General features: G+C 38.7%; 2 protein-coding genes across 2 annotated transcripts in view; both read left to right on the top strand.

The window, feature by feature from the left end:
• Positions 1-10,026, top strand: part of LOC108886100 (dolichyl-diphosphooligosaccharide--protein glycosyltransferase subunit STT3B-like) — a 41,645-nt gene extending 31,619 nt beyond the window's left edge. Inside the window, 3 exon segments of the mRNA XM_051076271.1 lie at positions 5,952-6,050; positions 7,141-7,297; positions 8,287-10,026. Coding sequence (XP_050932228.1) covers positions 5,952-6,050; positions 7,141-7,297; positions 8,287-8,401 — 371 coding nt within the window. The 3' untranslated portion in view covers positions 8,402-10,026.
• Positions 10,027-18,227: 8,201 nt separating this feature from the next.
• Positions 18,228-22,316, top strand: LOC127138960 (dolichyl-diphosphooligosaccharide--protein glycosyltransferase subunit STT3B). The gene is made up of 3 exons (XM_051076411.1): positions 18,228-18,668; positions 20,101-20,288; positions 22,124-22,316. Exons 1-3 carry the CDS (start codon positions 18,498-18,500, stop codon positions 22,314-22,316), a joined length of 552 nt encoding a protein of 183 aa, XP_050932368.1. The 5' UTR covers positions 18,228-18,497.
• The last annotated feature ends 5,392 nt before the right edge of the window (positions 22,317-27,708 follow it).

The following is a 27,708-nucleotide window of genomic DNA, read 5'->3' as shown; positions in this document are numbered from 1 at the left end:
AATAAATAACTGCTTTGGTGACTTAAATGATTTCAGACGATATGCTTCATCTTAGCATTTTCGGAGGAGTAGAGCTGTCAAAGGCTAAGGGAGTTTGTTGAACCCGAACACACTATGCCTTCACGGAAGACCATCACTGACCAGATTGAGGAAAAGTACAACAAGGAAGTTCCAGCTCTAAAAAACAACTTGATGGAAGCCAAGAAAGTAACAACAACAACCGATGTATGGACAGCTCTCACGTTAGAGTTTTATGTCACTGTCACCTGCCACCTCGACGGTGACTGGAACATTTCAAGTGCTTTAGACTTGCAGCACACACTGCTGAGAATTAGTCAGAGGTGCATTGTTGATGAGTGGAGCTTGGGAGGTAAAGTTAGTGCATGTGTCCATGTCAATGCAAAAATATGGCTTGACATGACGACATATTATTTTGGTGTGGGTGGAGGGCATGTGTTAATGATGTCATGACTAATCGTCTTCAAAAAGTGGTTTAAATGCCCATCCCTAATACCTACCATACCTGTTCATAATCCTGTGGACATAATGATATATCAGTATGTAGAGTACACAACTGGTAAAGTTTAACTTCAAACAGAACCCATACTGAGGACTACTAGAACTTAGGACAAGTACAGAATGAAGACTAAAAGGGGAAGGCGGAGCTGAGACAGGGTGACTTGGTTTCTACATCTTCCAATAGGATTATTGCCAGAATGAATAATTTAGCATAAAGCGGTCCTTCTTTGATCTGCTATCTCCTTCATCCTCCTCTCCACATTGATCTCATTCACCCTCTGTTGCTCCGTCTCTTAAGACAAGCAAGGTACATTCTGCCTGCAGCAACACAGTAATTGAGACAGATCAAGGATGTAATAGCCCTCTGTGTTCTTTGATGCATACCTTATCCACCATATTTTGGATTGCAGAAGTAATTAGCTGGTTCAAATTCCAGTTTTTGTGTGGGACTTCCATTTGAGTGCTAACTAATGTTAGCTTGATTAGCTTAATTAACAACATTATGGGAGCACTTAAAAACATCAATAGAAATCTTAATGGCACACAGCCTCAAACTATTAACAAGTGTAAGGATGACATGGGGAAGTGGCCTTATGTAAAATACAAGGACATTTTCAACTATTTCATGTTGATGGGTCTACGATGTGCAACAAAAGCTTATTAATACCTCCTAGTGTGGAAACAATTAATGCACAACATTGAGGACCTGGTATTTATGAAGGTGGATGTCCATCCCTGTCCAAACAAACCTGAGGTTCACTCTGCCTGGATCCTTATCACATCAACCGACACTGTTTAGACGGCCAGGTGCTCCTATGGTGCTGGGCAGTGGAAGTCCTGCAGCCATGTAGTGGCAATCCTTTTGAAGGTAAGCTGAAGTACTAGTATGACATACTAGCTTTTACAGCCTTATGATGGTTATTAATATCTAGCTAGTCTGTTAATTTTACACTTACACTTAAGGATTAAACTACAATTTGGCATCAAAACGTGAACTGTACTGTTGTGTATCATATAATGTTTTGGCTTGAGTATTGACATATTTTATCAATCTAACGTGCAGTCACAAAGCTCTTGTTTGCTACATTTAAACTGAAATTGCAACTTGCAGGTAGGAGACCACAGTGAATCAATGTGTAGGGAAATATGCAGAAACTAGATTTTCAAAAAAAAAAAAAAAAGTATATGTACACTGCAGTGACTTCTGGCACTGTTTTTATGAACGAATTTTCCTTCTGCATCTAAAAACGACAAACCAGAAGTGACGTAACATAGGGGAGACCAGCCAAGTTTAACATGAATAAATATGGATCCAAATGTGAGTTTTGAAACCTGAAGCGGTTCTATATTTGTATGCATATGATGGAACACAGCTGTATAATTATGAGCCTGCTCAGCAACCAAGAGACCAGGAACAGACCAGACCAGAAAATCATTTAATACTTGAAAAGTCATTACAAAAGTAAAAATAACAAGGTTCCAAACACAACGACTTTTTAAATATAAAACTTTAACATTTTACTCTAAAATAGACACTATTTATACAATCTATATACCAGAAAATATAATATTAAGAAGCACATTCTAAGTATACATGAGAGTACAATCAAGGCACTCTGGGCATGTACAATAAGCAGGGCAAATAAGTAAGTAATTACAAATATACGGGATAAATGGAAATCAAAATATAAAATGCCATTCAGCATCTGCATGGATGATCTCACCCTGCATGTTCACAACCGCTGCACAGGTTTGGAGGATTTTGTCCATTTTGTATCTGGTAGATAGGTACAGTTGATTTTGAACACATTGAACCTTCTGATAACTCTTCGAACATGTATGCATGTATGCCGTAATTAGTCAGTCACTTGCCTTGTTTCATCATAATGTAACAGTTATCATTTCTTTTGAACAAGAACCCACTTCTGATACCATCCTGTAGTGGTGTTCAGTTAAATGTGCTCCATGATTTACTATGATCTAATACTCAACACCAGTCCATTATATGGAGATAATGTGTCTGTAAAAGATTTGAAGAAGTTGAAGTTATGGTTAACCTGCTGGATTCAGCATGAATATTATTATGTGTGTTCAAATGTGCACTGGTAGAACATCTATAGAGAGATATAACTTAGTAAGTAATAGTAACAACCTATTCCTCTGAGGTTGATAGAAATGATTACAAATCTGACATGGTCACCACAATATGCCTACAGCCTTAATCCTATACATTTATATATCCAACAAACTCTCTCTGTCTCTCTTTTTCTCAGGTACTACGGTAGTGGAACAGTGCACTACAAGCTCCACCACACAGACAGCTACTCTCTAGATCTTTGGTTGAGTCAAAGCAAGAGGAGCAGTGACACAACAAGAAATGTGTGTCTGTGCCTGAAATGTGTCTTGCTTATGCCCAGGACAAGACGATGATCCTGGCAACCCTGGAAACAATAGTGCCCTTTCACACACAGCCAGCCAGAAACTCAAACAGAGCTTACTTTAGTGATACCCAAGTTTTCCATGCCTTCTAGGATGTGCTGGAAGGAGTGGCCCTCTCTGCCTTCAGCATGACTTTCCCACTAAACACAAATGCAAAATTATTGTTAAGTTATTGTTAATATTTCTTCTTAACATTTCTAATTAGTGAGTTTTATTAAGGATAGGTTAAAATTGCATTTAGTGATACTGACCTCTTTAAAAGAACCAGGTGAGACCAAATGTGACTGACTCATGTTAAATGCAGTTTCTTTGTCTGTGTCATAAAATTCAGCATGTCTGGTGTCAGTCACATTTGGGTCATGCCATATCAAATCAGACAGAATCCAGTCTTGTCTATTTAATGTTTGGGTCCCCAAACTATAGTATAGTATATATTTTTATTCAATTCCAATGTTTTAATGTGTCTTTGGCTTTGGTTATTTTTTTAATTTTTACACTCTCAAAAACAGCCAATCTGGGAAACAATGTTTGTACATTGATATCTTGAAAAATATTATTCCTAGCCTCACCAAACATTTTCTCAGTATGAACCATTAAAGGTTTGTACTGCATGCTCATTGATTTTCTACAAAGCTCTAGATTTGGGAAAAAAGCAACACTTAAAAAACAAACAAACGAACAAACAAAAAATTGAGTTATATTGAAGGTATAATAAACCCATTTTTCTAACCATGCTATCATTCATTATCTTCTCTGTGAATACAGTCTGCTGTTAACTTTGTGCCCATATCTGAGGTCTCTACCATCAATGGACATAAAGATATTAAGAATTAAATAAGGTGTGGTAATATAATTTGGTCCTTCTTATTGGAACAAAATTGATGTGGAGTAACTAGTAGGAACATGAAAAAGCATGTAGAAATAGGTTAATGTATTGTCATTTAGTGTACATAGTGCCAATGTAATTGCATGTTCTCTTCATAGATAAATACACATAATTGTTTTTGACATTATAAAAATGAAATAATATCAACGATTGAAAAAAATACAAGTACCTAGGATTTGAACAGAAATATTTTTACAGCCCTTATAGGGCAATAGTCTTCCAGTCTGATGATACAAATGGGTAACAAGAACACTTGAATTGTATTGAATGTACTGCCTAATTGAGTGCTTTAAACTGCATTAAGAGGCTGGTGGATGGTTCTCATACATAAAGAGATGCCACAAAATATAAAAACACTGCAAAACATTTATTTTGCTTTAACAGATATGTATTGTATTTTCATCTGCAATCAGCTTGATATATCCTATTAAAACAGAATAAATTAAACATGTTATTTCTTTTTTCATCATCATTATATATGAGTGGTGGAAAGCCATGGAAAGCCAGAGAAATAATGGATATTTGAACTCAGCAGCAAAATAAACACACCACTCCCATCACTGCTCTGCCCCCCAAATTCATGGATGTGCATTCTTTGCTGAAGCACAACTCTTATGATATAAAACATCATCAAACAAATGACATGCACACAAACACAGCATCCAAAACAAAATCTTGCAAGACTCAGTTGTTAAGATATTATTATCTATTTGTTAGTTGTTAGTGGAATAATAAAAATAGTAAAATATTAATGAAAATAATATTTTATAATATTACTTTATCAATACTAAACTTGTCCCATTGGCTTTGTTACTTTGCTTAGTCGTGTAAAATAGTCAGTAATTGAAGCTGTCTGCTGCAGAGCTCTGCTCACATTTAAGAGAATGTAATTAATATTTTCCTCATTAATGATGTGTCATTTCACAACTGTCCATGTTCAAGCTAGTGTTTAAGGCTTGAACGATTAAAGGAAAAAAAGACCACAATTGTATATTGAAATTGTGTAAATTTATGCTCTAACTAACATACACACACATAGTCAGGGTACTGCCTAAGTGATAGTAACTATAGTAACAGCAGGAGAAGTGCTCTGTTGTATTCACTAGTCAGCCTTTGGTTCAGTTTGTAATTTGCTATGCAATAAATAAGTAAGTATATATGACATATCTGATTCATCCCAGAGGCATCCTGGGGAAGATCTCAGTTCGTCCTGAACACAGACAATGAAAAATGTATGTATGTCACTGCGACAACATATCTTGGCAGACTAGAAAGTAAGCTGAAGTAATTTAACTTTACTGGACACATAAATAAGAGTTTGGGAATAGCCATCACAGACATTAGCAAACGGGGTTAAAACAGTATTGACCTATTGGCTAAGTTTCTACTGGCCCCATCACCCTCTTTACCAATCATCTCTGTGAGCTTGTCATAGAGTGGTGCAGTAATGATGTATCTTTGAAGGTCAACCTGGAAGATAGCATCAGATTGACAAAAAATGAATATTATTTTTTCATTGAGTTTTGGATCAATGCAGAAAATAAGTTCTGTACCAAACAAAAGTGTATGACACTCACACGTGATGTTCAGCAAGATAATCTTCACAAATGAACACCAATGTTATGATTTTTTCTGCAGCATTTGACTCCTCCAATTTGCATACTAGCCAAACCACTACACCAATGATGGAATATCATCATGTTGGAAAAAAAAAACATTACTACAAAGACAAGTGCCCCTCAGGGTTGTGTCCCTGCAGGTTGGTGAAGACTGCTGAAAAAACCATTGGGACTGCTCTCCCGCTTATTAAGGTCTTTGTCCCATACTGCACCTACCCCTCCCATGAATTATTTATCCCTCTGCCTTGTGGCAAATGGTTCCTCTGTGTTGGGACTCTGTGAGAGCTTTTGGACCAAATGATTTCATTGAATTCATTGTTGGCTTTTTTGGTGTTTTCATGGAATTTGTTGACAATATGAAAATATATCACCAGACTTAACCTTTAAGGTGTTCTTTCTTCACAAAGAAAAGTCAGTTAAATGTACTCACATTTATTGAGTTGTAGTTTGTCTGTAACTGGTCCTAACTGGTTGATATCTCCCTGCAGCCTATAGTGCTTTCTACATCATTGGCCTGGTCCTGTCCATGCAGATCCCTTTTGTGGGATTTCAGCCGATCAGGACCAGTGAACACATGGCTGCAGCAGGTCAGTAACCAGTCACTCATAGTTTGGTTGTACAGTGGAAAATGACATTGGAAACTGGTATTCTGTACTCATTGCAGGCCTGTGGAATAAATTTTTAATTTGACAGTCTTTATACTGGAAGTCAGTGTTGTGCCATGCATTTCACATTTAGCCCTTCACTGGTGTCCTACCTGAATTAACCCATCTCTTAACACGCCATTATGATGTCACAGCTATAGAAACCATCAACTATATACAGAAACGCAGTATAACAGAACTTTGCACAGACAGACATGTCATGTAGCCAGAATAAATGCCATTACTGAAGCAATGCTATAAAGACCCAGTTAACACAATTCACTAGGTCTCCAAACACTGCAGCCATAGTTTCTCCACACACATCCTCTCCAGCAGAAGTATCAATATTAACTAAAAAAAAATGACAAAAACATAAACAATAAAATATAGGTAAAATGCATTTTACTCACCGAAACTGATGATTATTTGTAGTCAAATAAAAAACTGCTTCTGTTGAGTGGACATTCTCAGCCAATACGACTGGGTAGACTTGTCTTTAAGCATTAGCCTCCATAGCAATAGAAAAGGACTTATTGTTGGAACTGAGACGCACAGATAACCTCTACAACAGAGTCATTGAACTCTTCATCCTCCTTCAGCCATAATAGGTTGAAAAACAGTTATTAAATCTATACTAACATGTTTTATCTTGCACTAGTAGCTACAGATGCGGTTTGCTAGCACTGACCAGTACGCTCTCTTCTGATTGGTGGGCGACTGCTCTACCTCCTGAGCCACATAGATATCTGCTACAAACTTAGATTCTTAGATGCTATCTTTGTATAAGCCCTCAAACCAGAGTTTGCCATGATGATAAATTCATCTTATTCTCATAATGTCAGCACCCACAGTTTGCCATGTGTTAGTGTTACCATGGAGGCTGGTTTTATGCACTGCTTTAAAAACTCTGTACTGCTGTATTAGTTGTAGTAGTCTCAAAAACAAGTTATTCTGTTCTCACAGCTGATTTAAACAGGATCTACTTACTAGTTGAACAAAGAGTTTATTTAAAATCTTGACCCTTTTGTGCTAGATCTCTGCAGGTGTGTTTGTGCTACTTCAGGTCTACGTCTTCCTGCAGTACCTGAAGGACCGACTGACCAGACAGGAGTTTCAGACTCTGTTCTTCCTGGGAGTCTCACTGGCTGCTGGAGTGGTTTTCCTCTCCGTCATCTATCTGACATATATAGGTTGGTTCATATTGTCGTCAACTGAGTAACTCTCAAACATTTTCAAACATCTTCTCAGGAAATATAACTTATTTAAACTAGACAGTGAAGTCACCATATTGTATTTCAAGATAACTCACTTAAACTTCTAGAGCTTCATAATTAGCTGGATATGCATACCGCATAGTTACTATGCACACAGATGGCAGTTGAGCTGACTAGCCACTTGGATCCACATTGAATCAGTTGGACATGACATGACATAAAATGAGTACATAACAGCTTTATCCTGGAAAAAGTGATTGTTTTATGTTTGATTTTATATTTTCACATAGTTTCATGTTATTTGACAAGAGCTATGATGTACATAGTAGTTACTGTGAAAGATCAGTGCTGTGGAGAGAATGACAAGTTGCACAAGTTGCACTAACTTTTTCCCACAGTTCATAAACCCCATGAAAAGACCAAACCAAACCAACAACACAGCCCATCTCTCAATACTTAAGATGTAGATATGTGGTGCAAATACATACCTTCATTTTTTGTAAAGGCTCATTAATTGGCATTAAAAAGCCAGACACTCTAGTTTTTAGCAAATTTTACTCAAAGAGCAGTGAATAGTTCATTTATTCTAGAATATTTTTAGTCTGTTAACGTGGGTGCTGAGATGAAAACCAGGAAGTTTCACAACCACCATGCAGGCAGTGTGTCCTGGGTGTTATCCTCTCAAATGGTGATCTAACATTTCATGCAGATGTTTTCTACAATATTGGACCATCTGCAACTTATTTACACAATACATTGTTACTTTGTACACAAAGCCGAAATATTGTTGGCTCCATGACAAAGAACATCTGAATTCTTGAGTGTGGTCATAAATGCCACATGCAAAACAATAGCTGGTTATGATTAGAAGCATCGATCCACTGACATCACACATCTGTTACCTATATGTGATAGAACCACCTGCTGATTAATCACAGTGGTGAACAGAATTTCTGTTGTGATAGATCATTGCAATACGAAGCTGAGTGGACAGCAAGCCAGAGAGAGCTCATTAAGCCACTTATCCCGGTCCCGATGGTGTCAGCCAGAGGGTTCTCAAAACATGCGCAGCCCAGCTGAGTGGAGTACTGCAGCATATCTTCAACCTTAGCCTGAGTCTGGAGAGGGTCCCTGTGCTGTGGAAAACATCCTGCCTGGTTCCAGTACCGAAGAAGGCACGTCCCAGCACCTCCAACGACTACAGACCGGTGGCGCTGACATCCCACCTGATAAAGTCCCTGGAGAGGCTGGTCCTGTCACTTCTTCGGCCCCTGGTCAGCTCATCACTGGACCCTCTTCAGTTTGCCTACCAGCCGAAACTAGGAGTGGAGGATGCCATCATCTTCCTGCTCCACCATGCAGGCGCCCACCTGGACAGACCGGGTAGCACCGTGAGGATCATGTTCTTTGACTTCTCCAGTGCTTTTAACACCATCTGGCCTGCCCTGCTGGGGAGCAAGCTGACGGTGATGCAGGTGGACCCTCCCCTGGTCTCCTGGATTATGGACTATTTGACGGGTCGACCACAGTACGTCAGACTGCAGGACGGTGTGTCCGATACTGTGTTCAGCAGCACTGGCGCTCCACAGGGAACTGTTCTTTCCCCCTTTCTGTTCACCCTGTACACCTCAGATTTTCAGTTCCATCTGATTCCTGCCACCTGCAGAAGTTTGCGGACGACTCTGCAATTGTTGGCTGCATCAGTGAGGGGAATGAGGAGGAGTACAGGGGCGTTGTGGACTCCTTCGTCGAGTGGTGTGGAACTAACCATCTGCATCTCAATACCACCAAGACAAAGGAGCTGGTGGAGGATTTCCGTGGAAATCTGCCCCTACACCCATTTCCATCAGTGGTGTGACTGTAGATGTTGTCTCAGATTACAAATACCTTGGAGTACACCTGGACAACAAACTGGACTGGGCCAAGAACACTGAGGCTGTTTACAAGAAGGGCCAGAGTCGACTCTATTTCCTGAGGAGGCTCCGATCATTCAATGTATGTAACATCATGCTGAGGATGTTTTACCAGTCGGTGGTAGCCAGTGCCATCTTCTTTGGTGTTGTGTGCTGGCGCAGCAGGCTGAGGGCAGCAGACGCCAACAAGATCAGCAGGATCATCAGGAAGGCTGGCTCCGTCCTGGGGGTCCAACTGGACTCTTTGTTGGTGGTGTCTGAGAGGAGGATGCTGTGTAAACTGCATAGTATCCTGGACAACAATGCTCACCCTCTCCACCAGGTGATAACCTTGAACAGAAGCACTTTCAGCAACAGACTCATTCCCCCCTGGTGTAACACAGAACACCAGAGGAAGTCCCTTCTCCTACCTCTGGTGTTCTGAGAGGGACAGTGGAGTCACTGTGTCCTGATGCCATAATGCCACTTATCACTTTATATGCCATTTCACCTTTACTTCTTGTTCTTGTACTTATTTTATTCCAACTATGCTACTAAATTACAGTTCGTATTGTTGTATATTGTATATACCTACGTTACTGTAATCTTTGTGGCATTTGTTGCATTTAGTTACTTGTTTTATTTATTTTATGTTAGCCTTTATTTTATTAGCTTTATTCCTATATATTCCTTATAATAGCTTTATTCTTACTCTCTCTTCACACTGTATTGCTTTTCCACCTCTGTATTGCAACTGGTGCACAGCATCACATCATTTATCCTCAGGATAAATAAAGTTTCTTGAATCTTGAATCTTGAATCATGTCTGCAACATAGCAACACACAAGTAGTACAGAGTAATTAGATGATTCATACGTGTAGAAGAAAACATTACATTACATTCTGAGTTCATACGGTTTGTGTGTGTGTTTCAACCTCAGGTTATATTGCTCCGTGGAGTGGGCGCTTCTACTCCCTCTGGGATACTGGGTAAGTCATCATAATTGAGGTGTTGTACTGGATGTAAAGCACCTGAGGCCCACACTATGAAGGAAGTTAAACAAATCCAGGATATCTTTTTACTGTCTGGTTTCACTAAACCTAACAACTGCTGTCTCGCAAAGCAGTCATATGGAGGTGGTTAACAATTTGTCAGCCCATGATTATTTAACCTAGCCATGAGCAAGTTCATGTGAAATAGGTGGAGCTGTTAATTACAAGCAGCAGTTCAGTTCAGATCAGTTCAAGTTTATTGTCATTCAAACATGTTAAAAACATGAAGGAACAAAATTTGTTACCCAGGTCTAGCAGCATACATAAATAACACAAAAATGCAGATACCAACAGTAACTAAGGCTAAGGATATACTGATAAGAACAGGACTCACTGTTAATCATTATTAAGTTTCTTACTGAGTGAGTATTTTTTGCTCTTCTGTTTGATGATGAACAAACTACTTTAAACGTGATGCAGAACAAAAATATAGATGTCAGACTGTTTTTGCTGACAAAGCAGAGAGAACAGCATCTTTGTTCAATTAAATGAAGCTAGAATAGTAAGTATGTATTCATCTAGTGTGATTAACTGTCCCTCTGTATTTTAGAAGCTCTGTTTTAAAACCAATGTGGACACATAGAAAGCCTGGAATCAGAAAAGGATTGATCTAAAAAAAAAATAATTTGCTCTTAATCATTTGTCATTTTATTGCAAACTCTTTTGTCAGTGTCAAGATACTGTAGGAATGATTATGGTTTTCCAGTGACCTGGTTGGCCATCAGTCAGGCTATTAAGTTTCAGGGAAGATGTAGTCCACCTCATCCACTGTTTGATTTAACATGAAGTCCAACTGAATTTATTCACATTTATTCACACAGTTTATCTGCAGTGGGGAAACTTGTTACATGACACACAAATGGAGTTTGCTTTATTTCTCAAGACATACTCTATATAGACAGATCTAATAGACAACTCAAATACATACCCCATACAGTAGTATTGTTACTACTATGGTGAAGCTTGAATGGATAATCCTCCCTTTCTCCCCTCCTGGATCTTGGTTTACAGAAAACTGCCACCATCAGCTGAAAACTCTAAAACTCTGTACGTGACTGTATGTGCACACAGCATATGTGTGTGTGTGTGTCTGTGTGTGTGTGTGTTTGCACGCACCTATCACAAGTATTTTTTTTCTTTGGCCTTTTTTGCTTTTATTTTATAGTACAATAAAGAGAGACAAGAAATGGGTAGAGAGAGCAGGCGAGTGACATGCAGTAATGGTCTGGCTGGATCAGGAGTCAAACTGGGGACTCACTGCTTAGAGCGCTTAGGCCCATGTGGTATGCACCCTAACCATTTGGCTATTGGGTCACTGTGTATTTTTTAGTATTTTTTTAAAGTAGGTCTTGCTGCAGTGCAGCACAAGAAATGGGGTAATTCTCTGACCCAAGGTGCCTGACATTAGCTAAACTTATTATTTTAGACATCCCACTGTCAAAAAGATTCAAATAGATATTAAAGGGAATTAAATGAGCGGTTCTTGAATAAAAAGATTGCTTGATACAAAAAATATATTCACAGTTTGATACTATCATAAAGACCTTTTTTCCTCCTCTTTTGACAAATACTACTTTTTTTCATCTCTGTCCTCCATGTTATCCACAGCTATGCTAAGATCCACATACCCATAATAGCATCAGTGTCTGAACACCAGCCCACCACCTGGGTGTCCTTCTTCTTTGACCTTCACATCCTAGTCTGCACCTTCCCAGCAGGCCTCTGGTTCTGCATTAAGAACATCAATGATGAACGGGTCTTTGGTAAAAGCCATGGAATAAGTACTTTTTTCCTTTAAAAAATCAACTCGGTCTCATGGCAGTTCGTGAAATAATCACAAAATGTAATCTATTGATTCGTGCCTACGGACACAAATTTTGAAAAAAAAATTTTGTGCCTCTCAGCACGACTTTCAGACTAATGTTTTTCAACTGGAAATAACTTTTGGGTCCTCGCCACATATTTTTTTCTGTCACTCAGGACTCAGCAGCACTGTTTTCTTTTTTCTTATATGTTTGCTGTTTTTTAAATGACTCATGTTTTTAAAAGTTTGTTTACATTTGTAGATTCTATTGCTGTTTTCTATCTTATGTTTCTGTGATTTATATCAGTTTTCTTTTGGGCTCAACAATACCCATAATCCTCTGCTTCGATGATTTAATATTGCCTATGCCACCAAACTCTTGAAAATATAAATTTCCATCAGCCATTTCTCATGTTACAGTCACAGGCTATCAAATGGCATTTGTTAACATAGACAGTAGCTTCCTGCAGAGGATGAGAAGAGCCCATCTGCCCCCACCCATCCTCACCACATTCTACAGAAGCACCATAGAGAGCATCCTGACCAGCTGTATCTCAGTGTGGTGTGGAGGCTGCAGTGCCTCTGACTGGAAGGATGTGAGGAGAGTGGTGAGGACAGCAGAGAGAATCATCGGGACTTCTCTCCCCTCCATCCAGGACATTGCACAGAACCGCTGTGCGTCTCAGGCCAGGAAGATCTGCAGTGACTCCTCTCACCCCCATCATGGACTGCTTACCCTGCTGGCCTCTGGAAAGAGGTTCCGCAGCATGCGGTGTAGGACCACCAGGTTCTACAACAGCTTTGACCACCAAGCCATCAGACTTTTAAATACCAAAAAATTCACTTCTGTCTGTATATACCCAGTACTGCTGGACTCACACTGGACTGCTGACGCATATTTATATATATATATATATTTATATATTTAATATTTAATCTATACTGCTGCTGTTCAAATCGCCATACACCCTAAAATCCTGCTGTACATATTTAATGTTTATGTATATTTATCCACATTCTGCCTGCAGAAATTTTGCACATACATTTACACTGCACTGAAACTGAAAAACTGAGGCCTATGCAAACAAAATTTCGTTCTGTATACTGAATGACAATAAAAGTCTGTCTAAGTCTAAGTCTAAGCTTTTGGACTGTGGCAGACCGGGAGCAATTCAAAATGGAATGTAGCCCATCGACAGCAGACAAGCCAAAGCAATATGGAATGCACCAGGTCTACCCACAACACAGTGGCCGTCCTGAACCCCGACCTGTCTTCCTTTACACTAATTTGCAGTAAATCTAGTAACATGGCCGCATAAACGGCACAAAGACGGGGGGACACTATTCGTGTCCCTCATTTAATCCCTGCAGTCATCACTTTTATTTAGGTTATTTCATAAAAATGAACTTTTCAATGCTACACTGCATTTGACCTCCATTATTTATTTGGTCATTCAATCATTCAGTCTACGCTTTATTATATGAATATATTTTTTTTCTGAGGTGAGAGGTGATTTAGAGCAGTTGGTGACAGGCCTATGCATTTCCATCCCCGTCCCCCTCATTTCATTGAAAACAAAAAGTAATAAAATATGTTTCGGCGCTGCGGAGTCCAAGTGACAAATGAAAAATATGTATATGTAATACAAAAGTTATTTCCAGTTGAAATACATTAGTCTGAAAGGCACAAAAAAATTTGAAAATTTGTGTCTGTGGGCACGAATCAATAGATTACATTTCATGACTATTTCACGAACTGTCATGAGACCGGGTTGAAAATTTATTATTACATTGGTATTGATGAAGGTCGTGAAACTTGTCACTATTCTTTTAATACAATCAGAGATCCATCCAGAATTGATAGCTTGATAATTAAGGCAACATTTGGTAAATGCTTTTATATAGTTGTCCCTCACATGAAATGAACATGATAAATATCATACTGTAAATATAGATGCATGACAAACTAAAGGAAAAACCTACACAAAGTGTCTTAGTAAGGTTTTGGGCCACTATGTGTCACCAGAGGAGAGTTCTGTTTGACACATCGGACTAGAATCTCCCATAGGTGTTCAGTTAGGTTGAGATCTGGTGATCACTTCCATCAGGATAGAAATGTTTCATCATAAGATAAAGGTGATCACATGTCTGCAAAATGTTTGTGTTGTGTGCTCCTGATGGTATAATATTTTATTATTAAAAGCCCAGGATAAATAATTAACATCAGCCAGAAGAGCAATAGTGCTTTAGCATACCAGTACTATGAAAATTTATTTCTAACAATCCTGTGTTTTCATCTTGAGGGTTTTTGTGTCATTTAGCCAACACCAAGTTTTCTAAAGTCAAACTGAAGTTCAGTACAGTAATTAGGGTGCTTATTACATCATTAACACACATGAAAACCATGTAGGCTGCATGTCTGTGCAATACTGCCTAATTAAGAGCTCAACAGAGTCCCAAAAAGACCTAGAAGCTGGACAGCTGAGAGAGACCCATATAACCATCAACAGGCAACCGCAGGACACCTCTGGGAGCATCCATCTGAAGTCAGTCGTGAGGGAGCTGCTGGCTCACTCACAGAATATTACTGTTTCATCACATCTACTTTCCTGTCAGTGAGAGTTTGAATATTGTGATCTTAACCCTTTGTGAGTGGAGAGAGTCCAGCTCTCTGGCTCCTTCTCTGTTTCTGTGTTACAGTTTAGGAAGTCAGTCCAGACCTCAGTCATCTCATTCCAGCCATGACCCACTACACCACACGTTGTAACCATAGGGAGAAAAAAGACATCAGTGCCAAATTGGTCTGTTCATGCATTTTATCAAACTGTAGTGTTCATATCCAGTCTTTATACAATATTACATTGTGCACTTCTTGGTTATCATTCATGAACTAGTGTTCATAGTCATTCTTAAGAAATGTATGTGTAATGTGTAATGTTTATATCATTATCTGCTGTAAAGCCAGATTCTGTGTACCAGCAGCAGTTTACATGTTAGCCAAGGTAATTAAAAATTCATTTAAATTTCAAAATACAGCTTGCCCACACTACACAACTATCTCAAGAACAGAGAATAACAATGCAATCTAATACATGATATTAGTGAAAAACTGTCTGTCCAGCAGAGATAACACTTTATAAAGCACCTCTCTCATGTAACATCACACAGCCTGCTTCTCTCCCCCTTCTGTTACAGACATGTTGTGCCCTCTCGCTCACCCCCTCACTTGTATCCGTAACTTTCCATCTCTTTATTTTATATATAGAGAGATTTGGTTGTATTTTCTGTCCACTCTTCTGTCCCCCCACACCTCCCTTGGACTCAAACTACTGGCTTCACCACAGCTAATGTTATTTATGTCCCCTTCCAGCCTCTTCATACCATTAGTTGATGTTGACTTTCAGATTCACGCAATACACATTTAGAATTAAATTTGCATGGCTTCTCACTGAGAAGCTATTTATCCTTTTTTTTCATTGGTTTTGTTGGTTATACAAACACCTATAGTTTAAAACGGCAAATACCTATGTCTTTGGTGTCTGGTTAAACTGTCCAGTTACTCAGAGTGGATTAACAGACAGTCATGATATTGCTATTCAGGTTTTTTTTCAGCAGTGGCAGACAGTGGAGATGTTCAATAGGGAGTCTCATTCCTATGTTCCCAAGGTCCTATGTTCGTTAGCTCTATATATGCGAAATAGAAAAAGGTGTTGCCCAGCTCTGCATTTGCTTAAAAATAACATGGAAATTTATCAAATTGGTTTTCTGTTTCCCTTCACTTGAAGCAACGGGCTAGGGTCACAGTTATTGTGTTTATCTAGATGTTTTGAATATAATATTTGAACTGTGTCATACATAATATGATGGTTAATGAGTGTCACCATCATATTAATTAAAGAATACAGTACCATGGAAGCATTAAGACATTAGGAACATAGGGCTGAGAACATAGATATGCTCCCACTGAATAGTTCCAAATCCTGGGAGCTAGTAAAATCAGCCCTGCAGAGGTGCAATGTTTTCAGCCACAACTGACTAACTATAGTCAGTAACTGTCACAGGTTATTAACTGTATGAACAGATTAACAGACTTTACTAGGTGACAGATTGGAGCTGAAAGCTATTTCACCAACAGGATTAGTGTTTTAAACAATTTAGGGTATTTTATAGAATATATTTGCAGTACAGGCTTTACATTTAGTCAAGTAAGTTAACTTTGATGTAGGAAAAGCATTTCAATAATTACTGTATAGTGCAGAATAACAGCAGTTTGGTAGTGGTGAAATAGCACTGTCCAGTCATGTAATATATAATAATATATATTCATTTAATTATTCATTTATTTTTTGTATGTTAAAGCTTCAACTGTAGGGTTAATGTACATATAAAATTGATGTGGAAGTCTATTACCACCGTATGTATTTTGGATTTAAATTATTGCATATGTATTCTGGTATATGTAAAGATGGGAAACAAGAAACATGGTCTTTATGCCAATTTTGAATTGAGTAGACCATTCTCTCACTCATAGCTTACCAGACAAATGTCATACAATATTTTACAATATTTTTTGTGACATGTGGTTATCTCATACTGATCCTGTTCAGCTTGTGTATGTTATCAAAACGTGTCTATGAGTACTAATAACAATAACAGCTGAGATGGTATTCTCCTTGTTTATATTTACAGAGATCAATAGACTTCTCCACAGTAAAGTAACTCAGCTGCACATTCAAGCTTCTCTATGACACTGAAGCTTATGGTGGATGCTCAACTACAATGACACAGGCTGTCCTGTCACATTAGAGTCCATGTCAAGATTGCATCTTGTCTCGTTATGTAAGCTTGACTTTGAGTTGGTATCTCAGTTTGAAATTGTAAATTAATTTTATTAATATGCCTGATAGTTATGCTGTAGCATTGTTTGAATGTCAGTTTCACCAGATAATGCTTATATATTGTTTCTTAATTTAAAAACTAAATACATTGCGTCTAAATTCTTAACCTTCACAAGAAATCCCCTATACAATGAAAAATGTCTAGAATTTAAATCAACTTTATTTCCCCAAGGAGTGGAATTTGATATGGTGTCAGCAACCTAAAATGCACCTATAAATACAGTTTTGACAGAATAAACAGGCCCAAATCACATAAATTAATGGGGTATCACCATCAGTTTTTTTCCAACTGTTCTCATTTAATGTGGGACCCCAAGCAACTATGAGAGTATCAAGAGTGTATCCCTGTATGTCTCTCTCTCTCCCCCTCTCTCACTGTAAAAGTAGAGCTGGCCTACTATTGATGTTTTGATCTTTGGTGCTGTTGCAGTAATGCCTAATTCATCTCTCTAGATTAATTTACTGTTCATTTATTATGTAGTACTTTTTAGTCCTGTCTATGCGATGCATCTCTGCTCAGGAATAGCTTTTTCCAACCATTATGTCAACCAGACACCCTTTCACAAACATGTCTTTAGTTTAGTTTCCTGTTTCCAATATTTAGAAACATATTTCTATATTATTCAGTCCAGCACAACACTAATTAACACCTCTTAACAAAAATAGGCTATTGTAAGTTTCATAAATGTAGAATATGTTGCATAGGCTCCAGCCCCCCGGGTCCCTTAACGGATAAGTGGTATAGATGATGGATGGATGAATGGAAGGAGAATATGTTGCAGAGTTGTGATGCTTGAATTGCATTGTGAGTTTGAATTGCATTATAAGTGCATGTAGGAAATTTACCGAGGATTTATTTTTTTATTTTTATTTTTTTTTTGTATACCAATACAACAAATTAGCAGGGAGCTAAAATTAGCCAATAAAATCAGGGTCTTGTTTGCCAACATAAAGTTTGATTTCTGCTGCTCTCCCTGGGCTGATTGAATCTTCTCTTTGTCTGCCCTGTCTCTTGTCCACTACTCTCTTGTTAATTTGTTTTTGCCTCTCCACTCTCTCTCTCTTCCTGGATTTTTATGTTTATCTCTTTCTTGCTCTCCACCAATTGACACCGAATCTAAGACACCTTGATCTCAGTTCAGCTAAAAACATGCCATTAATACAGATTCACACACACGGGCAAACACATTTAGTGTTTCATTATGTAGTGCTCTATTCCATCTTTTACATTTTCTCTTTTGACCCTGTTCCCATCTTCCAGTGACATCTACCCAAAGTAGTGGCACGTTATTACACAGAAAATAAATGCTTGCATTTCAGTTCACTGTCAGACAACTGGGTAGAGAGGAATTGCAACTGTAATATGACTTAACAGTGTGAAAGTAAATTGAATAAATTAAGTTATATGTAGAATCATCAAGCTTGGATTGTAACATTCTGGTCACCTGTAACCTCCTTATCTCTCTCCCTGTGCTTTCTTCACACCAGTGGCCTTGTATGGCATAAGCGCTGTATATTTTGCTGGTGTGATGGTGCGTTTGATGCTGACTCTGACTCCGGTGGTGTGTATGCTGTCAGCTGTGGCTTTCTCCAGTGTCTTTGAACACTACCTTGGTGACGATATGAAGAGGCAGAGCCCACCTGCAGAGGATAGCAGCGACGAGGACGACAGGAAGAACGCTAGCAACCTCTATGACAAGGTTATGAGTGATCAACCATGTTGTGTAATGTATATACAATTTCCAAATTTGTTGCTGTGCATAACTGTTGTCTGTTGATTAATAGTCAAGTTGTAGTGGAAGATGTAATGCCAAAAGGACAATGACCCACAGAGAATTGTCATTCAGTAGTTCCCCTCAGTTCTATGGAGCATTTTAGCATTTGTCAGCTCATTGTTTTTGTTCTAGGCCTGCAAATATACTTGTTCAGCTTCACTGCTCTTTGTGATGGAAATCTTGTGAGCTGATAGATTAAGTTTGGGAGAAGAAATCTGAGTCTACATATAAGTTTGTAATGCCTTTCAACTTTGAGGGATTTCTTCCAAGTGGCCACATTTAACCCCCTAACTATAGCATACTTAATACATGTCCAAATAAAGTTATTCTTCATGGAACAACATCACATCAATTCATGCGTGAAGATTCTATTGGGTATGTAATTATTAACATTAGATCACATTATAACTAAACTGTGTTGTATATCCCCAATACCTCTGTCCTACTCCCAAAGATGGCTGTGTGTGTGACCCTGAAGAAAACCAGTATTATGACTGTTTACTCCCTCAACTATGGAATTGATACCATATCTTCTGCTGTTTGTGCAGGGTCTGGGCTACAACCTTGGGTGCTATTGTAACTGCCAATGTGGTATGGCTAGCTACAACCTCCTGGCTATGCTCAAGATAAACAATACACTATTACCTCGTGGGCCTACCTCTAAGTGACCTGTGACCTTTAATGCCTAATACTACTCAAAGACCTAATAAATACACCATAATAAAGACTACCTAGTATCTAAAGAAGGATAAAATCCTTCACACTCTTGTCAACCTTGCCCATTGATTTCAGTATAAAAGTTCTGAGAAACTCATTGTAGGCCAATTTAGCAGCTTTAACATGATTAAATATTGAGGCCTGGCTTCAGTAGTCTATTTGCATTATGTCTTTGATGATGAAATAGTTCCTGTCATATAAATAAAAAGCTACAAGTGTCAGAGCATCTTTCCTCTTCACAGCAAGAGGGCAGTCACCATGCAAAATTAAAGAAAAGTCTAAAAAACTAAACAAACTTTTATGTAAAAGAAATTTCTTTTCTTTTGTTTTCTATCTTTCTTTAAAGAAAATTGTGGTGTCCCATTGTGTAAATAAGTGGTTGGCAACCACCATTGCTCAGTGCAAAAGATTGCACAGCTAGCCATATTATATTAACTCATCCTTTCATCCTTCTGCTGCTTTTCTTTCAAATCAATGCAATGAATTACAGAAATTATGCATTACTTACCTATCACAGGTCATCTGAAAGGTGGTATTAAACACCTCCAACATTAATAGTTCATTTTAATAGTTCGTCAGTCTTCTTTGGGTTTCAGTAACTGTTACAAATCATTAACTCTGTGTGTGCTGTCCCCTGCAGGCTGGTAAGGTGTGTAAACATGTATCAGAGCAGGAGAAGGCCGAGGAGGGCCTGGGCCCCAACATCAAGTCCATAGTCACCATGCTGATGTTAATGCTGCTCATGATGTTTGCTGTCCACTGCACCTGGGTCACTAGCAATGCCTACTCCAGCCCCAGTGTAGTACTGGCATCTTACAACCATGATGGGTGAGAATAATACACAATTTCCCACGACATAAACTCTTATTACCAATAGAGGTATAACGATACATTGATCTACATCAATGCATCGATTCAATGATCAACGATCCAATAGTACAGATCCAAAATGAAAACATAACAAAACAGACGTCAGCTGGTTTTGTCACTTTTATTAAGCGCCACAACACAGGCTGCTGTGGGCTCCTGTGTAGCCAACGCTGTCAAAAATAACAAAAAACCCTGAACTACCTACATCGACTCCCTTTCAGCTCTTTTTCTGTGGAAAGACCCAACGCCTGCCTCCATACCTGGCTCCCAGCTGATAACAGGCAGCTGACACGACAGACAGGCTTCACCGCATCTAAGCTGGAAACATATTCATTAACCCTGGAATACCAGAACTTCAACTTAACAGTCTGAACAGTGTTTCTTCACTAACCACTAACATGTATATGTTATACAGTCCGTCACAGTATAATCATTTGTAAGACGCGTCCTTATTTTGAAATTACCCAAACACGTCTTTCTCCACCTGAGCAGGCACAACCTCCAAACAAAGTGAGTGGCACCATGGCAAGCAGCTACACAAAAGTCAGTGAAGATATTGTCTCCTCTCTGGAGAATAAGTCAGAGATCTGGTAACATGTTGGATTTTGGAGAAAGGACAGGTCACATGCTGTGTTTAAGCCATGCCACTTCCAGATAAAATACTCAGGTTTACACAATATCCTGCTTTAATGTATACAAATAGGAATTTAATGTTCTTTTACTTTTCTGTCATAGAGTGTGAAAAATTTAAACCTCTATATAATCAAATGTGGCTCTTTATAGTGAACAGGATTTATCTGTTTTATTAAAAGAGAAGATTGTTTTTCATTTAAATGTCTGGTTAAGCTCAGGAATAAAAATGTCAAATGATATTTTAGTTGCTCTTTGTGATTTGATATGAATGGAAGTGATTGTGTTTAAATCAGCAGATGATATCGTCTCATATTGATCTGGCTCCTGAATCAAATCAAATCAAAATTGTATTGTAGCAGACTTTGTGATATCAGCAAACATTGAATCGTTGTCCATTGAATCGAAATAATATTGTATCATGATAAAACTTGTGATTTACACCCCTATTTATCAGTATGTTTAGATGAAAACTGATAATAGGAGATTTATAATTTTCACATTAGATTTTAACATAGGCTTATTTCTATGTATGTTTGTACTCTACCGATAAATGAAGGTAAAATATACAAAAAAAATATCCTATTCAGACTTGGTATGAGGAAATATTTGATATAAGAAGATCAGGATAAAAAATTATCACACATTCATACTTTTGACTGACACTGAGAAATTCTAACAAGAATTATTATTGATTAAATTATTAGGCTCTTTCTCAGCAGCCCCCATGGTCACTCATCAGAATTGTATTGGGGTAGAGTCAATACTGATGTGATGTTCATAAACAACCACATTCTTTTCAATGGCTCTTTGGCAACAAATAAGAGGAGTTAAGTTGTATCTGAGCCATTATTTTTGTTGGTGTGCCCAAATTTCACTGCCTGCTCTAGTTGCTTGGTTCTTGATACCAGATGCCAGGATTGTGACTATGGTGCCACTAGATGTTTTTTTTTGTTTGTTTGTTTGTTTGTTTGTTTATTTTTTGTAATTTGGGTGAAATGATGTCTTAAGACATAGTGATATGATTTTCACATATTGATAGTGTCAGCTACTGCTTACTGTTTAATGCCCAAGTCTTGGTGTAATAATACTCTCTATGCATAAGACTGTACCTATTTCTACCAATGTGTCATTACCCCACTATCTATAACTTTTTCTACCAGTTCCCGTAATATCCTGGATGACTTCAGGGAGGCCTACTATTGGCTGAGGCAGAACACAGATGAGCATGCCAAGGTGATGTCCTGGTGGGACTACGGCTACCAGATAGCAGGCATGGCAAACAGAACCACGCTGGTTGACAACAACACATGGAACAACAGTCATATAGCGCTGGTGAGAGCTACTGTATCTTGATGACATCTGACCTTCCATGCCTGTTCCATGTAAACAAATTCTCTCAATGCAACCTATGATTCAAGGGTCACTACACCAATTTTACATATGAAGATTGGTTTATTCACCATGGGGCATTCTACTCAGCCTCAGAAAACAGTTTGTTTTTTGTGATCCTCTAGGACCTTAATAATTTTTTTAAACTAAGCGTAGAGTCTTTTTTTTTAACATAGCCAGGCAAAGATGCCCATGAAAATGTGTTACTGTCATTCTCATATTTCTTACTTTTTTTATGTATTTCTTATTATTAGGGCCCAGGCAACAAAGTTGTTAGGACTCTAATGGAACTGCTTCGTTTATTGTTAGGGCCCAAGCCCAAAGCATGTGAAGGCCCCGCTGGAATTACTCCAATTGTTATTGTCGTAGCTAATGAATCACTTTTCTGAGGGCCTAAACATGCTCAAAAACTCACAAAGCTTTGCACATGCATAAGACATGGCAAAAATTTCAGTATATTAGGAGTCTTGTGCAAAATCACTCTATAGCACCCCCTGGAGTCATTCCAAACCTACTCACCATTGGGCTTAGTTTGTCTTAGGTGGACTTGGTAGGCTTATGTGACATGCAGAGACACACAAAAAAGTTTTGATTTTAATATGCAAATTCCATGTTTTGCCATTTACACATTTTTATCATATCAATCACAAACTCAGTCAGTATACTCGTAAGACCTTTGTGATTAAAAGTTATTAAAAGCTTGAGTTTTTGTGAAAGGGCACGGCTGTGGCAGCACCTCAAATTTTGATGTCTCGCCATGAAACAGTTTCGTTAAAGTTGCTGTAACGCAAAGATACTTTGTCCAGTGTGCCCCAGATTTCACAGGTTTTGTAATGGCCCTGGCCTGAAAATATCCATGTGCCAATATTAACATATAATTCTATCGCCACCTACTGGCAATAGGAAATTACGTTTTATACTTTGACATACTGTTGCTAGCAGGTTTACCTGATCCTCATCAAATTTGGTCAGAAAAGCCTTAACACCTTGATGATGCTTCATTGTGAAAATGGTGAGTTTTCATCAATCTGATGCGATTAGGAGGTCATTAGTAACTTTCACAAGTGCCATCTCAGTGCTATGATGCTAAATCCTGACTGAAAGTTCTCAAATAAACTATTGTCCTGTAGAAAGTCACATAAGTAGGTCTGTAGTTAGCTAATATATCTGGACTGAGAGTAGGCTTTTTCAAAAGAGGTTGGATTACAGCTAAGATTGTGGCACATGGCCTATTAGTAAGCATAGATTAATCATATCCAGCACAGAGTTTAATTAATGGTAAAGCTTCCTTAAGCAGCCTAGAGCTGTGACTCTCTGTCAGCCTGGCTACTGTGCTGAAAAGAAACCTTAGGTTGTTTTTATTTTCCTCTATTAATGACGAGTAATAGGCAGCTCTGACATTACAGAGGGCCTTCTTATATATTTTAAGACTGTCTTGCCAGGCTAAGCGGGATTCCTCCTGTTTGGTGATACGCCATATTCTTTCAAGTTTCCATGCTGTTCATTTTAGAACATGGGTCTGAGAGTTAAACCATGGAGCTAGCCTCTTTTGCTTTATTGCTTTCTTTTTTAGGGGGGCAATATAGTCTAAAGTTATACGCGGTGAGTCTGCAAGGCTGTCTACAAGAAGATCAAGTTGGGAGGGAATGAAGCTAGTATAGCAGGCTTCTGTTAAATTGTGATAAAGCAATGAAATTAGGACAGAAAGAATCACTTCCTTACATTCCGCTACCGCACTATCAGAAAGATTTCTAGTAAGGGTATTTTTGCCTGTTGAAACATATTTCAGCAATAGGAATTCAAAAGTAATTAAAGCTGCAAGCAGTGTTGAACGGGCCCTCACAGGTTGTACAACACAATTCTGCAACTGCGTGACCGCCAGACACAGAATGTATGAGTCAGAAGTCCCTTACTGCCCCCATCAGGTGGCGCTATGACTATTCCTGAATATTGGCATGTAGATGTGTTCAGGCTATGACAAACATATCAATTTTGGGGCAGATTGGACAGTGCGGGAGTTGTGTGGGAGTTACAACAACTTCCTGTTTAATGGTGAAGCACAGAAATTCTCCATAAAAAAACAGCAAGGCATCCCATGAAGACTCAGAGTTATCATTATGATCTTAATGGTTGACTGACCACATTTGAGGTCAATCATATAAATGCACTTGGATGAAACACATAATTTCCTGTTGCCAATAGGTGGCGCTGTGTTGAGGCCATGACACTTATTATGTCAAGTTTGGGGCATATTGGACAGCGCATGGGGGAGTTACAACTTTTTGACAGATCAGACAAAGTATACATGAGCAAAACATTGAAATTCGCCACAGCGCCACAGACACACCATAAAAAATTTTCACAATAACGCATCATGAAGTCCTTAAGGCTTTCCTGACCAAGTCTAAAGTGGATCACATCAACCTGCTAGTAACAGGATGTCAAAGTCTAAAACATGTCTTTTCCTGTGGCCAGTAGGCAGCGCTATAACTTCTTGTGAATATTGACCTGTAGGTGTGTTCATGTCAGGGCCTTTATCAAGACTGTGAAATTTGGGGCTGATTGAACCAAGTATGGCTGAGTTATAGCAACTTAAACACAACTTCTTGTTGCATGGCGAGTCATGGAAATTTGAGGTGCCACCACGGCCAACACCCTTCAACATCAACAAAATCTTTTAATAACTTTTAATCACAAAGGCCTTGAGAGTATCCTGACCAAGTTTGAGGTCGATATGATGAAATCTGTGAAATCAATGTCCCATAAAATGCTATAAAATCAATATCGCCAACTTCCGGTAGGTTTGAGGCCATGATGTCAAGAGACTTTTTGGTGTGTCTCGGCATGTTACATAATGCCTCTGAACATCAAACACGCAGATCAGAAAATGTATGCGTGAGTTACATCAACGTCCTGGTAGATGGCGTAACATTGAACTTCTTGACCCCTATAAGATGTCAATTTTCACCAGGTCTGATGTCTGTGCAAAGTTTTGTGAGTTTTTGAGCACGTTTAAGCTCTTGAAAACATCACACACAGGACTAATAATAATTCCCACATTTACAATAGGGCCTTCACATGATAAGTGCTCTGGCCACAAATAGACAGTGGTCTGATAAGAGGGGATTCTGTGGGAGGACTATTTAATGTTCAATATCAACACCATAGGCCAAAATAAGGTCAAGAGTATGATTAAAACAGTGAGTAGGTTTATTTACACATTGTGAGAAGCCAATACAGTTCAATAATGAGGTAAATGCTGAGCTAAGGCAATCATTGTTAATATCCGTATGAATATTAAAGTCGCCTTCTATAATGACTTTATCTGTTCTAAGTACTAAACTCGATAGGAATTCAGATAAGAAGTCAAGAGTATGGGCCAGGAGGGCGGTAAACTATAACAAACAGAATTGTCTTAAGAGTTTTCCACTTTGGGTGTGAAAAACTAAGAACAAGGCTTTCAAATGAATCATAACTGAGTTTAGGTTTACAGTGGGAACACAGTGTCTATGAGGTATCTGGTGGGTGACTGCTCTAATAGAGACACAGAGAAGCATGTAAGACTGCAACTCTGTCTCCTGGCCTGAACTCTGGACTGTCAGGGCTTTGGCTTCCTAATAAACTCGGTCAGATTTTTAGATATGAGAGCTGCTCCATCCAAAGTGGGATGAATACCACATTCTCCTAATCAGGCCAGGTCTCTTGCAGAAGCTCTTCCAATTATCTACAAAGCCCACAATCATTTTGTGGATACCACCTCGACAGCCAGCGGTTGACTGAAGACATGCGGCTATACATGTCATCATTGGTCAGATTGGGCAGGGGAACAGAGAAAACTATGTGTCCAACATTGTCTTTGCAAAGTTACACACCAACCCCTCATTAACTTTAGTGACCTCCAACTCGGCGGGTTTGTCGCTAAGTGGGGAGTATCTGTTTGTAATGTGAACTGGATGGTGATCAACAGTGGGCTTTTGCTTATGACTATGCCTGTCCTTACGAACAGTCGCCCAGCCAGCCTGATTTCCCAACTGCGCAGGAGCTACCGGGTGAAGGCTAACAGGAGCTATGCTAGGCTGGTGTGCACTGACTACTCGGGGCTGGCTAGCATTAACTGCTGAATTTGCTTGCTTCCATGGTGTGGAGCTGGGTCTCTAATTCACTAAGCCTCGCCTCGAGCACAGTAAACAGACTATATTTATTACACATACTATTATCACTAAACAAGGCAAAGGAGTAACTTAACATCTGACACACAGAGCTGGAGAGAGCAGGAGAGGGAGAACGAGAGGCCATAGCTAGATGTTAAGCTAAAGTTGCTAGTATAGGATAGCGTGAAACGGTGTGGTAGTGATGAAAAAGTTGCAACAAAAGAAAAGATCTATGTGTGATTTAACAGCATTTGATTACATGTGCAGATTAAGCTGGTGATTAGACACGGATGTAGTGTTGATGAAGGAAAATTGTCTTAAGCTGAGAGAGACAGCAAGCTTCAATTATTATTAAAGCTGCAAGCAAATTTTCATTGAACACCCTAGGTGTGGCGAATATCCAACCCGGTCTCACAGCAGTTCATAAAATAGTCACGAAATATAGTCTATTGTTTCGTGCCCACGGACACAAATTTTCTGTTTTTTTTGTGACTAATGTATTTCAATTGGAAATAACTTTTGCAGCATGTAAACTTTTGTTTTTTCTTATATGTTTGCTGTTTTTTAAGTGCCTGTCATGTATTTTAACAACCAGTCTCGCCGGACACACCGGGGCGTGCAAATCACGTGACTGATTTAAGATGGCGTCTCTATGTCTCTGTTTCAGAACCTGTGTCAGAAGTGCAGACTTCAAACTATATACCAATTTTTAAACTGTGTTGATAGGCCAAGTAAAACCAGACTTATGATAAATAATGTACACCAAGCTTTTTCCTGAATATTGTCGTCACGTTGGGTGCTATGCTAAGGAAAGTGCTTGCAAGCAGAAAGTGCTTGCAAGTTTAAAAAAAAAAAGAGGAGAGCTGATCACGTTCCTGTGCCCATCGTCTCAGATGCTAGCCAAAACACCACCAAAGGCAAAGTGTAAACGCTGCCTCCAGGTGGACAACAGGAGGAGTGACACAACCTGGAAGTGTTAGGCCTGTCATGTGCCCCTCTGTCTTGTGGTGGACAGGAACTGTTTTTTGAAGTGACACAAAAATTTGTGTCATCTTATTGTGACACCTTATTGTTATATAGTTTTAAATAGTTGTACAAAAACGCCTGAGGCATTGCTTGCATTTTAATTTAAATAGTTGTATGTAACTTTGTTGTTTGCTAAATTAGTACATAAGCTTTTGAAATTCATATATGCATTCTAAGTT

The sequence above is a fragment of the Lates calcarifer genome, linkage group LG15 (assembly GCF_001640805.2).
Source record: "Lates calcarifer isolate ASB-BC8 linkage group LG15, TLL_Latcal_v3, whole genome shotgun sequence".
Classification (NCBI taxonomy): Eukaryota; Metazoa; Chordata; class Actinopteri; family Centropomidae; genus Lates; species Lates calcarifer.
Note: the sequence above shows the minus strand (reverse complement) of the source record. Positions and strands in the feature narration are given on the sequence as shown.

What these genes read in the sequence shown, in the direction of transcription:
- LOC127138960 (XM_051076411.1), top strand. Translation starts at nt 18,498, where the DNA reads ATGGTGCGTTTGATGCTGACTCTGACTCCGGTGGTGTGTATGCTGTCA. An exon ending in CTAGCAACCTCTATGACAAG is followed by an intron (nt 18,669 to 20,100) that starts GTTATGAGTGAT and finishes TGTCCCCTGCAG; the next exon opens with GCTGGTAAGGTGTGTAAACA. An exon ending in GCATCTTACAACCATGATGG is followed by an intron (nt 20,289 to 22,123) that starts GTGAGAATAATA and finishes TTTTTCTACCAG; the next exon opens with TTCCCGTAATATCCTGGATG.